Genomic DNA, 12,388 nt, shown 5'->3' with positions numbered 1-12,388 from the left:
GCAGCTGTGTCAGTTTTGTGTGTCGTCTGTGGTGAGGCATGGTATTCAGATTCTACAGTTAGAAGACAGAACCATCCTGGTCAACAACACTCCTCACACCATTCAGTGCAGGCCTCTGCTGACAGACCATGCCCTGGGAACTGACGGCCAGGTAATGTGCATTAACAAACTGTGTCCTTTGACTTTACACTGAATAAGGGTTTGTCTGAATCACACTTTTCAAACTACCACCACACAAAGGAAGTCTTTCACTTAATGAAATATTGTCAGTCATTTCATCTCTGGGTACTTTTTTGTTCACGATGAAATGCACCAGTAGTCTGTGCAATACCCATTCTGGTTTAAATGTATATTATGTTAAATGTATCAGTTACATTGTAAAACTCAAATAAACACAACCACCACTCCGTAGAAACACTGCTGGAAGGTTTTGTCGTCTCTTCTTTTTGGTCTGTGCCCGCTGAACTGAAACAGAAGTAAATAAAAACAAATGTACCAATCAGTTCCCATCCTCAGATAGCAATGCTTTGCTTACATCTGCTAAAGGGGTGCCTTGCTTCTGTATCAGCACAGCCATGGGAAGAGAGACACCAAGGGGCGGGGATGAGAACGGGCTGCACCCCCTGCTTATATGCTGCCCCCCCCCTGCTTTGTTGAGCCCCAGAATTGTCCTGAATTCATTAAACAGGAGGGGGAAATCTATCACAACACATCTCTAATGCATGGGTCAGTAGTCATGATTGAGAGGGACTATTCCTATATGAGTTTTTTCACACTATACATTAAAAAAGTTAAAACAACTGCTTGTACTGGCATAAAGTATAAGAACATTTTCCTGTTAAACAAGGCTAAATATGTCATACATCACAACATCTACCCAGTCTCAAATTCCCAACCAGCTTAGTCTTTGCTCCATCTCTTTACAACACAGTGAAAAAGTGTCAATTCTGGGCCCAAAGCATTCATTCCTCACTGCTTCCTCATAACCATACGGCCTCGGTGTGTGTCTTCATGTACATGTGTGTGTTGGCCCTGCATCATGTCTGTCCTGTTCTCCTCGACTTCCTCAAGCTTCACACATACGGTATATTCCCAATGCACATTACTCACACACATCCACCCAGCACTACCACACGTACTCATTGCTCAGACGTAAGCAAGCCGTTTTCCATCAGATCATGCTGCTCCCCCTCTCCCGCCTCCACCATTTTTCACCATGTGGCAATGGCACTTCATTGGGACATTAGACAAACACCCAGAATTGGATGCAGGTTTCCCCTCTCGCTTTCATGCTGCTTGTCCCCAAAGAGAGCAACAATGTAGTGATGTCATTTAACGAGCCTTCAGATGCTCTTAAAGAAGGATGGCAGAGCTTGCCAGTTGCCACTAATTGACTGAAAAACCTTTTTTAGAAAAAGAGCTTAAAAAAACTAAATAGGGAGCGGTGGGCTTAACAATAACACAGACCACAAACAAGGCGAGGAATGCCTTTCTAGTCGCTCTATTCATCATGCTTCGAGCCTAATCCCTGCAGTCCTGGACTCTGCAGCACAGCGGGGCTTCTCTGCTATCAATTTAGCAGTGATCTCAGTGGGAGAGAGGAGGGTACAATAACAATGTGGTTTTACCATGTATCCTTGGAGTAATCACTTTTTCTTCTCTTCTGTTGAAACTCTTCACATCCAAATGTTTTGCTTTTATGATTTTCCTTCATCATATGCTTATTTTACCTCTCCCTTTTCTTTTCTCTCCACTCCACTTCGGTCCTTACAACTTCTTTTTCATTTCACTCTTCTCCTCTCCTAAAATCCTCACCCCTCTACAACTATTTGTTCAACCTTTCCTTCCCTTTATCTCCTCTCCCCTCTTCTTTCCTTTTCATAATTGTCATCATGTCCTGTCCTCAGGCCTGCGAGATCCCAGAGACAGCCCAGTTCAGCCTGGCCCCCTCTGAAGAGCAGTCCAGACCCTGCTCTGTGCTGTGCTGGGACCTCCTGCAGACCAGCGTCCAGGGAGCGCTGGAGTTCCCTCTGCCGCTGAGATACATGCTTCTCCGCCTACTTCCCAAGCCTGATGGTGGAGTTGGATCAGCAGGATGGAGCCTGCCCGCTCCGATCCGATCAGACTTCCCCAGGCAGAGTGTGTCTGTTCCTGGGGAAGCAGAGTCTGTGGGGGGCCTGAGCAGTAGGTGGGTTAATCAGAGCGTACGTTCTATGCTGGCACAGCCGGGAGGCTCAGCTGGTCACAGCTCGTTCAATTCTTCAGATGAAGCAGAATGAAAAAAAACTCAACATTATCATATATCATGTCTTTCTTGTCTTAGTCTCACCTACTTTCTGTCTGCCCCCATTTCTTGTGGCCATTTGTTATAATTTAAGTCCAAGTCAGAAACAATTTTACACACAATACAAAGGCCAATGAGCATATCATATTTGCCTTCACACTTGTGTTCTGGTCCGAGAGGCCATATTGGCTCTTATTTCATGTGTGTAAATGTAAATCGTGAAGCCAAACACAAATATGGACACACACACAGAGCCAAAGTGTGTCAGCATCTGGCCTCAGTTCGGGGTCTGCCCATGGATGCACCTCAGAGATTTGCAAATGGACATAGCAGGGATGTGACATGTAACATGGTGGTGGGTGTGTGAGCTCTTGTGTGGTGGAAGGGGCTGGGATAGGAGCTGTCCGTGGACACTTTATTCATGGACTTGTTTTTATTCATTTTTTGCAGAAGCATAGTACTGACATATCAAGAACACCTTGGGGTGACATACATCATCCTGAATGAGGACCCCTGTCCACGGATGGTGATCCACAACAAGTGTCCTATCCCACTCATGCTGAAGGAAACAGTCAAAGGTAGGAAGGGACACAATTCTACTCTCATCTCATACTACTTGTATACCATTTTACTACAATATTTTGTACCGGTTCTTCTTGTTTTCAAATAGAAACTGCAAGGACTGAGGTGTACTGCCGTCCTCTGCCTGCTAACTGCTCCCTGCACCATGAGCTCTACCACCATTTCTCCAGTTTCCCTGAGTGCAGACAGAAAGAGATGCTGCCCACACTGCTGCTAAAAACCACGTCAGACCACAGCTCCACTGACTGGACTGACCCCATAGACATCAACTGTCCCGGGACTCAGGTAAGGGCTTGTGGGTTGGGTGAGATGTACAATTATACAGGATTTTGTCTCGTATGTAAGGGTATGTCATACCTCAACACTAAAAATACATTACTAAAAATGATCGTCACACTTGTTTAAACACAAATATTTGCTTCAATAACTCCTATCGTGAAAATGTAAACTCTTATTTGCTACTGATGTACACTGGTGTTCAGGATACTTGCTGGATTCTGCACAGACTGATTGGCATAAGTAGTGTTGCGACCATTCCATATAGAGAGTACACGATTCAAATGATTACCTCTACTGTGGACAATCTTTTCAAAAAGATTAGCAATCTGTCAAATCCAAATGATCCAGCTTCCCTTAAAACTTCAAATCTAATCAAAATCAAAGCCCACTGGGAGTACAAGTAAGGCCACTCTACTGGTTAAAACTGCAATTTAGGATCCTGAAACTCACTCCTATTATGATCATTTAAATGATTATTCACTACTGATGTACATTAATTTTTTATTTAAATGTATTAAGCTTGATCACACAGATTTGTGTCTGATGAAGTGTGTGTGTCCACTGTGGTAAGGTAAACAGCCAGCACATATTGGTTCAGTCCCTGTGTGGGGTTAGTCAGATATAAAGGAGAAGTGTGTGTAATGTTAGGTGTTGTGTCTAGCAAGCTGCAGGCTAGGGTTGAGGTGGAGGCTGTGTATCTCTTGTTACTGGGAGGTCTCAGTCTGACCTCTGAGGGAGGGGGGAGGGGTCAAAGGTCGGACTTGTTATGACTGCTCAGCCAAGTTCAGCAGGGATCTGCTTCCTTTTCTCACTGTGAACTTGCAGTGGTGGAGGTTAAACTCAGCCACATGTATGCTCTGAAACACATATCAAGAGCACTCTCGAATCTCGAAGCGCCATGAATCTGTGAAAGGGTAAAGGTTCCTTCGAGATTGAACAGAGTAAAAATTAGCAATAGTCCATCAATAGAGGATATTAATGATAGGCATATTGATCTATCTGACTGCAGACCTGTGTTGTTGCACAGGTGGTGTTCCTGCCAGGCTTCGGCTGTCTCTACATTGATGTGCTGTATGAGAAAGGCACCCTGGTTCTGTGTCTGGCACCAGAGGGCGGCCTGGACGCTGTGATCCACCAGCACAGCAGGTTTGTGTGCTCCGGCAGTGCTTTTATTCTTGTTGTTGTATGCAGCCTACAATTTGAACCATGAGAAACTATTCATGCATGTCGTTCTACCTAACTTCAAGCTATCTTCCTGTGTGCCTTTATTGTTTTTTCGTCAAACTGCTTCATGATTATTGTTAACAGCCATGTTTGCATGCAACATTTGTTTCTAGACTGAAAACATGAAGAAACAGGCATCATTTGGACCACAGGAGGGCAATAAAACTTCATGCTTGTCATGAGTGAAATTAGTACAGCTTTATTCCATTACATCAACACATAGCAACTTTTTCTTTTGGCAAAACAGGAAATTAATATAATCACATTATAAAATGTAAATGTAAACAAACTATGTCAGACAATGTTCTTGGTTGTGGTGGTTTGAAACTCATTAAACATCGTCAGAACAAGATGAACTAGAAAATGCATTTCCTGCAGAAAATGCGTGCGAATGCTGTAAACTGTGAACATTTGTGGCTGAATTTAGCTGAAAATGCAGAAAAAGCTGCTACAAAAACCAAGTAAGTGTTTTGCTGAACTTAGCGGAGAAATGCAGAAAAGTGAAATGATTTGAATCAAATTGTTGCAGCTCAAATGCATTGCAATGACTTCCATGTTAAAAAAAGACTTTAAAAAGCTGAATATTTTGAAAAGTATAACATATTTTGAAAAGGTTGAAAGTTTCCCATCATGTGCTGAAAAGGCTGAATAGTTTGATATTTGAATGGTTCCTGCAGCTGAAATTAGGCTGAAGGAGTTAAATAAAGATATGAAATGTAAGTAGTAGTGAATGAATGTTTACAAACACCTGTGTGTGTAAACCCAGAGATGAAAGGTTACCATGGTGACGACTTATGACGATTTACCAACTGCAGCACTGAGTCCCATTAAGAATGCATTGAGGAGTATATCTGACAATTTTGCCACCTGTTCAAAAACTATGGCTCCTATCAAAAAATGACCAGACCGTGAGCATCAGGGAACCCCAATGAACTGATATATGTTGTTTTTGGTTTTGTGTGTCAAATGTGGAGATGGGAGCAGTTTGTCTAAAGTTGACTTCTCTCTGTTCTGAAGAAAGTCCCGGAAAGATTTAACATGGGAATCAATTGGGAGCTAGGTGGACTTTTTGTCTCTTCATGCCCTCAAGAGGCATTTTGTTTAATATTTTTTCTTAATTTTTTTTTATTTTGCAACCTAGGAGAGGTTTTCCTACGTTTTTCATGAAAAAATATGTCTGAGGAGTGTAGGGTTTGGGAATTATGGCAAGTTTAAAACATTTTTTGGGGAGGATTTGAAGCTCTGCTGCACTCTGTTTTGAGATCAAAGCACTCTAGACTTAACGAGCTGCTCCATCCACACTAATGTTACAATCTGAAAAAGGCCTCTCTACCAAGCTCCAAACTAGCTGAAGGTGTTGTGATCATTTTAAAGTTGGAATGAAGTGTCTAGCTGAAAGTATGTGGAAGGAGTAGCATTTGGCGCAAGGTGTAGGAAAAGAGGATTGGAAGGCGTCTCCCATTGACTTCCATGTTAAAAAAAGAGTTTAAAAAGCTGAATATAAAATATTTTAAAAAAGTTGAAGGTTTCCCATCGATTCCTGAACAGGCTGAATAGTTTGATATTTGAATGGTTTCTGTAGCTGAAAATAAGCTGAAGTTATGGAGAGCCAAAGTATTGGCTGAAATAAGGGGAATAAAGATTTGAAGAACTATAGTGGAATGCATTCGCACTAATAAGTTTGGTCTCATTTCTATGTCTAAATAATAAAACACCTACTTAGGACTTGAATTATGTCATAGATGGAGATGTTTTCTTTCTTGGACAGTAATAAAGTATAATTAAACATATGACTGTCTAAAAATCATTGCTAAACATGCATCAATGGCCAGCATGTGTAAATGTATTCAATTAACATGAATGACTTGTTTCAGCTCACCTAAAGCATCCTGCAGAGTGCTCCTCAGTGAAGCCAGTGTGGTGTTAAGTGATGACATCACCAATCCATCTGGATCTGTGGAGCTGCTCAGACTCACGTTGACCAAGCTGCTCCTCAGCCTGGCTCCAGCCCCCACCTCCCTGCCCCAGGAGCAGGGAGCCTCTGACCTGGGATCAGCACACATCTCGCTGGTCGAGGTCTATTGCTCCAACCTGCAGATAGACAACCAGCTGTATAACAGAGCCAGTTTCCACTTCCCTGTGCTGCTGTGCCAGGATCAGAGAAGCGGTGCTGAGCCTGGGGGGGGTCCCTGGAGCAGCGAGGCCAACCCCACTGAGTCTCCTGAAGCCCTGGAGGAGTTCAAGCGCTCCTGCTTCCTGCAGCTGAGGATGAGGCTGGCAGGGGACAGGTGCAATGCAGAGGAGGTGAGGGCATGATCTTTCTTTGTTTCTGTGTCACAGTAAAGGGAGCTGCAGAAGCCCTCGGGGGAAAGAGAGAAAAGATTATTCTGATTTTTTTTTTTAAAGTCTGGGCTATTGGATTCTTTACTGTGTTTATGATTTAAGAACAGGTGGATAAGGGTTTCCCAGGATCATATTTTTAAGGTTATTTATACAAATCTGTGAAACTATTTTTTTTGTTTTATTCTCATTTATAAGTGCATCACGACCCCATAGTTCTAATTATGACTTAAATCTGCATATTAGCTCCCATCACATTAGATTTCTAGACAAAAGAAAGGCATGACAGTGTTACATACCTGTTATATCACAATTAAAGTACGCTTGTGTTTCCAGTATATAGAGAAATTAAAACGTGTCTGAAGAACACATTCATATTTTCAGAACATGGGGTAGTGGTGCATTTCAGCCTCTTTATGAGGACAAACATATACTTTCAAAGTGTGTTGTTTAAGCTATGAACCTTTCTACAGTCATTGAAACAGGGGAGTACATAAATTAGACTTAGAAATGAACAGATTTTTTTATTTTATGACCTGTATTTATTTAACAAGGTAGTTTGATGGAGAGCAGGTCTCTTTTGAAGTGCTGATGTCAAAAAATATGAAATTTGTCTTTGACACCGGCCCCTCTTAAAGAGAGAGCAAGCAGTCTGCTTATTAGTGCGAATGCTGTTTACAGCAACTTTGATCTACACAGGTGTTTGATAACGTCGTCACCATGGTAACCTTTGATCTCTGGGCTCCCGTACACAGGTGTTTGATAATGTCGTCACCATGGTAACCTTTGATCTCTGGGCTCACGTACACAGGTGTTTGATAACGTCATCACCTCAAACACAAACACACAGACTGGAGTTTAAAGACTGTCTCAGCCTATTCTTTTCTGTCTGATGGAGACTTCATACTGACTTCAACACGTTCCACATATTTTATACATTATTGGTGACGTTTGGTTTTAGTTCTAAAGTTTGCAGTTAAAATAATCTGATGCTTTTCAAAGCGTTTTTACTTTCTTTTCTCTTCTTAATACACATTCATTCACTACTACTTACATTTAATATCTAACTCCTTCAGCCTAATTTCAGCTATAAACCATTCAACTATTACATTATTCAGCTATTAAGTCATTGCAATGCATTTGAGCTGTAACAATTTTGATTCAAATCATTTCACTTTTCTGCATTTCTCCGCTAAGTTCAGCAAGACCCTTACTTGGTTTTGGTAGCTAAAAGCAGCTACAGAGACCATTCAACTAATACAATATTCAGTTTTTTCAGCTAAATTCAGCAACAAATGTACACAGTTTACAGCATTCACACGCATTTTCAGCAGGAAATGCATTTTCTAGTTCCCTTCTCTTATTCCATACACATTTTTATGAATCAACAGATTTTATAACCTTTTTCTTAAATATTTGTACTGTTTTCTCCTCAGATCACCTTCCAGCTCCAACCTGCCAGAGTCTACCTGGAAGACACCTTTGTTTACTACGTTAAGACCCTGTTCCACACCTACATCCCTGACAGTGCCATGGCCTCGGCCCCAGCAGAGCCACAGAGGGGGACAAAGTGTGGCTCAGCCCCCATCCTCCCTGAACAGGTCCACTATTCATGATGTCATGTTTTTATTGAGGCACTGATCAGGCTGAATGTGTTCTGGTTTAGTCACTGCATTCTCAATAGATTATAACTTCAGCGGTGCATTCAGCTGGGGCCAGACATGCAGGAAGCAGCATCCAACCTCACTTTGGTTATAAGCATGCCCAGGAGCTCTGCTCAATTTGAGCAGTATTTAACTAATAAACCAAGTGATTTGTGTTGTTCTTGTCACAATGTTGTAATCATACATTCACATACATATCATATTCGATAATATTTTTTAGGACAGGATTAAACGATAATCTGTCACATAATGAAGGTGCATGCTAGAAAGTGTTAGAGGTAGAGTCAAGATATTGTGCATTAGTATTCCTGGGCCTTACTTACTAAATGTGTTGCATCTGTCCCAGGTGCTGCAGGCGGTGCAGGCGCTGGTGCACCCTGTGCGGCTGCAGAGGCTGAGCATCCAGCCGGTCAACCTGCTGGTCAGCATCCATGCCTCCCTCAAGTTGTACATCGCTTCAGACCACACTCCTCTCTCCTTCTCCCTGTTTGAGAGAGGCCCGCTGTGCACCACAGCCAGGCAGCTGGTGCACGCTCTGGCCATGCACTACGCTGCCGGGGCCCTCTTCAGAGCTGGTAGGTGGTCTTCCTCTCTCAACTGCCTCAAATTCACCTGCTGCCACATCAGTCAACAAAGGGTCCAACAAGCCAGCTTGTGCTTTATATATTGACACAGCACCGATGTACAGTATATCATCTGATTTATTCTTGTTATCATATCTGCTAAAAACCAAGGAGGATCATTATCAAAATATTCCTTCACTTTTAATGGCATGAATGCACAAGCCATTATGCTGGCTCGTAAATGTCCTAAGTGCAGATGATGTTAAAGCATGCGTATTTAGAGCCTGCTGTATTCCACTTTATACAGCGCGCTTCTGGCCGCAGTTACACTTAAGCAAAAATAAAGAAGCTCAGTCAGCAAATAATGATGCGTCTGAATCAAGCTCCAATGTGGACAAATGTACATTAGGTCTCATACAGGATTGTTTTCACCTTTCATGCCATGTTGAGGTATCACACACCTGTTAAACGTAGCCCGTCTCATTGAACATGCCTTTAAACTGTGTTGTTATCATTCATACATGCTACACTTAATGTGTTTATATATATTTTTCAAAAGATCACAAGATTGTCTATCTTCTCAATCTGACCTCTTAATTTGGATCTCAAAGAGCAGCAGACGGCATTGAATTTAACTCTAGAAAGTGGGTTCAATTTTTCTGTAAATATTCCCTTAATAATGATATATTTCAATACATATTGCAGGTAAAAACAGGCAATATGGGTTGAGCCCTAGTTTGCACATTAGTAGGACAGCCCTACATGAATGTGAAAGCAGTGCTCTATTTATTTCAATGGGAAAGAGCAGTACAAATGAACTTACACCAAAGGATAATCATGATAAATAATCGTGATCTCAAAATTGATCAAAACAATGGTAATCATCATTTTGGCCTTAATGTTGCAGGACAATGTGAATTCAGTGAGTACACATGTAGCCCCTTTCACCTTTCTGTTGTAGATTGCAAGAAACTGGAAATTAATCTGAAAATCTGTGTTTCTGAAAAGGTTTGTTTATATTGCAATATTGTATGATTTAAACAAATTACAGTTTAATGTAACTATTAAAAAAAAGTCTGTTCTTTTTTTTATATGACCCCAGGGGAGGTGGGAGGGCGTCGACACAGAGCCCCCCCACAAAACTAATCTCTTTGTTTCGTCAAGTCAGAAATAAAGTCAATTGTATTCAATATTCAAACTGCAGGGATAAAGCTGTACTTGGCTAAAACTCAAATCCAGTGTTGTTTGCACTCAGGGAGAAATGGACAGAAGAATAACAGGATATGAGCTCCATTAAGAAATTCCACAATTGACTCTCACAATGTGTGGAGTTAAGCTATGAAATGATTGTATCCCAAGGGCTTCATTGCTTTGTGGCAGGAAGCACAAACTATATTGCTCCACAAAGTCAAACCTGAACCACTGGAGGCTTGAAAAAGATTGACATTCTATCATTTCATAATATACCCTTTTATTCTAAGCTGTGACTGATGACTCATGGTGTGCAGGCAGTATGTTATAGATAATGCCCTGTAAAGGCTCTGCAGCTCTCCTGCGTTGTCCTGCTGTCGAGTCAAAGCCTCCACACATGTTCTGATTTAGCCGCTCATTTCCACATCAGAATGGCGTTCTGGGCCGACACTTCCTGCCCGCTGTCTCTCGTTAGAGCCCTCATTTCTGCTCGTAATTCAACGCGTCACTTCTGTTCCTACGTCATCTTGAAGTTAGGGGAAGCATTGCATTCTGGGACTGATCATTTTAGGATATACGGTACTTTGGTCAAACATACACCCACAGGCATAAATCAACACGCGTGCACATGCATAGACTTATGGACACATGAATACTAAAAGAAGTGCATACACACCAGTTTATGCACATGATGTGTTTTGGAGCATGACTCAGCCCTGTAAACATCGGCTCCTGTCAGGAGTTTATGCTTTACCCAGACCACAACTGGGACACCATGTGAAGCAGAAACGAGCACTAGGCCTGGCTGGAGACGGTTTCCTACCATTAGAGCCCATCACTCAAGTGCTAATTGACAGAGAGTAAAAGCAGAGCGGGGTCGGCGTCTTGAGAAATGGCTATTTGATTTTTGAGATGCAATTGTCAGTGCATAAATATCAATGAGCCGTGCCCTCTGAAGGGGGCTCTGCGGTTGAATGGGAGAGATGAGGTGAGATAGTAGGAGGCTGTAAATCTAACCGTGGCACATGTATGATTTCATGCATGAGTGTGCATGTGTTATGCTTTTGGGAATTGTTGTATCGTCGAGAAAATAATTCTGATAGAATAAACACAATGTTGAAAATATAATCATGATGTAAAACATTTTGTAGGTCTGTAAAATGTTTGGATGGAGCTCCCACTCTGAAGTGCTTTTGGCGAGAGGAGGAGAGTGAGAGTTTCCTCCAGGGGCTAGTATGCAGAATGTTCCTCCTAAAAGCAGGTGTTCCAGATGTGCAGTTACTGTGGGATCATACATTATAGAAGTTCTGTCAATTGTTTAGTATAACACCAGTCCAAGGCTTTCAGTCCAAGTGAACTGAGAAGCGTAACTGAAAGAGAAAACTGAAATTAGGCTAAAAAGTAACTCTATGCGAAATAAAACATAAAGAGAAAGAACATTCATTTTATAATACAGGTATGGTTTAATATCCTGTGTGTTGTGTGTGCCTCAGGGTGGGTGGTGGGCTCTCTGGAGATCCTGGGCAGTCCTGCCAGCCTGGTGCGCAGCATCGGGAACGGCGTGTCGGACTTTTTCCGGCTGCCGTACGAGGGGCTGACCCGCGGGCCTGGGGCCTTCGTCAGCGGAGTGTCCAGAGGGACCACGTCTTTCGTCAAACATATCTCAAAAGGTAACGCAGATATTCATATTGCCTGGTTCATTTCAGAGCAGGAAATGTATAAGCTCAATGCACACACCTTTGTATTTGTGGACTAATAATATGTAGTAATAACTCACTCTATATTTTTCCCAGACACAGCACATGCATTGTACAGTTTTGAACAAACATGTTATGTTATGTTTGTGTTCAGGCACGCTGACGTCCATCACCAACCTAGCCACGAGCCTGGCCCGGAACATGGACCGCCTCTCGCTGGATGAGGAGCACTACACCCGGCAGGAGGAGTGGAGGCGCCAGCTGCCAGAGAGCCTGGGGGACGGACTGAGGCAGGGGCTGTCCCGACTCGGCATTAGCTTGTTAGGTATTTGGAGATTTACAAACACACAATCACACACACACACACACACACACACACACACACACAACATCCCTGAATAGAAATACAGCAGCACATTGCAGAACAATTCATGTAATCTCTGTTAAAAAATAACTTAGTTGAAATCTGCTCCTGGTGCTGTAACTCACCTTTTCACTAATTCAATCAGGAGAGACAGTTTTTTGATGTAACGATATATATTTATTGCCGGGAATACACAGATG

General features: G+C 42.3%; 1 protein-coding gene across 1 annotated transcript in view; it reads left to right on the top strand.

Annotated features, from left to right (window-relative positions):
• Positions 1 to 12,388, top strand: part of LOC117497404 (vacuolar protein sorting-associated protein 13B-like) — a 392,696-nt gene that overhangs the window by 371,391 nt on the left and 8,917 nt on the right. Inside the window, 10 exon segments of the mRNA XM_034149383.1 lie at positions 5 to 151; positions 1,908 to 2,188; positions 2,735 to 2,862; positions 2,955 to 3,151; positions 4,173 to 4,291; positions 6,244 to 6,673; positions 8,146 to 8,310; positions 8,720 to 8,948; positions 11,621 to 11,797; positions 11,979 to 12,149. Coding sequence (XP_034005274.1) covers positions 5 to 151; positions 1,908 to 2,188; positions 2,735 to 2,862; positions 2,955 to 3,151; positions 4,173 to 4,291; positions 6,244 to 6,673; positions 8,146 to 8,310; positions 8,720 to 8,948; positions 11,621 to 11,797; positions 11,979 to 12,149 — 2,044 coding nt within the window.

The sequence above is a fragment of the Trematomus bernacchii genome, unplaced genomic scaffold, assembly GCF_902827165.1.
Source record: "Trematomus bernacchii unplaced genomic scaffold, fTreBer1.1, whole genome shotgun sequence".
In the NCBI taxonomy this organism is placed as follows: domain Eukaryota; kingdom Metazoa; phylum Chordata; class Actinopteri; order Perciformes; family Nototheniidae; genus Trematomus; species Trematomus bernacchii.
This window is presented reverse-complemented; position numbering and strand designations above follow the sequence as displayed.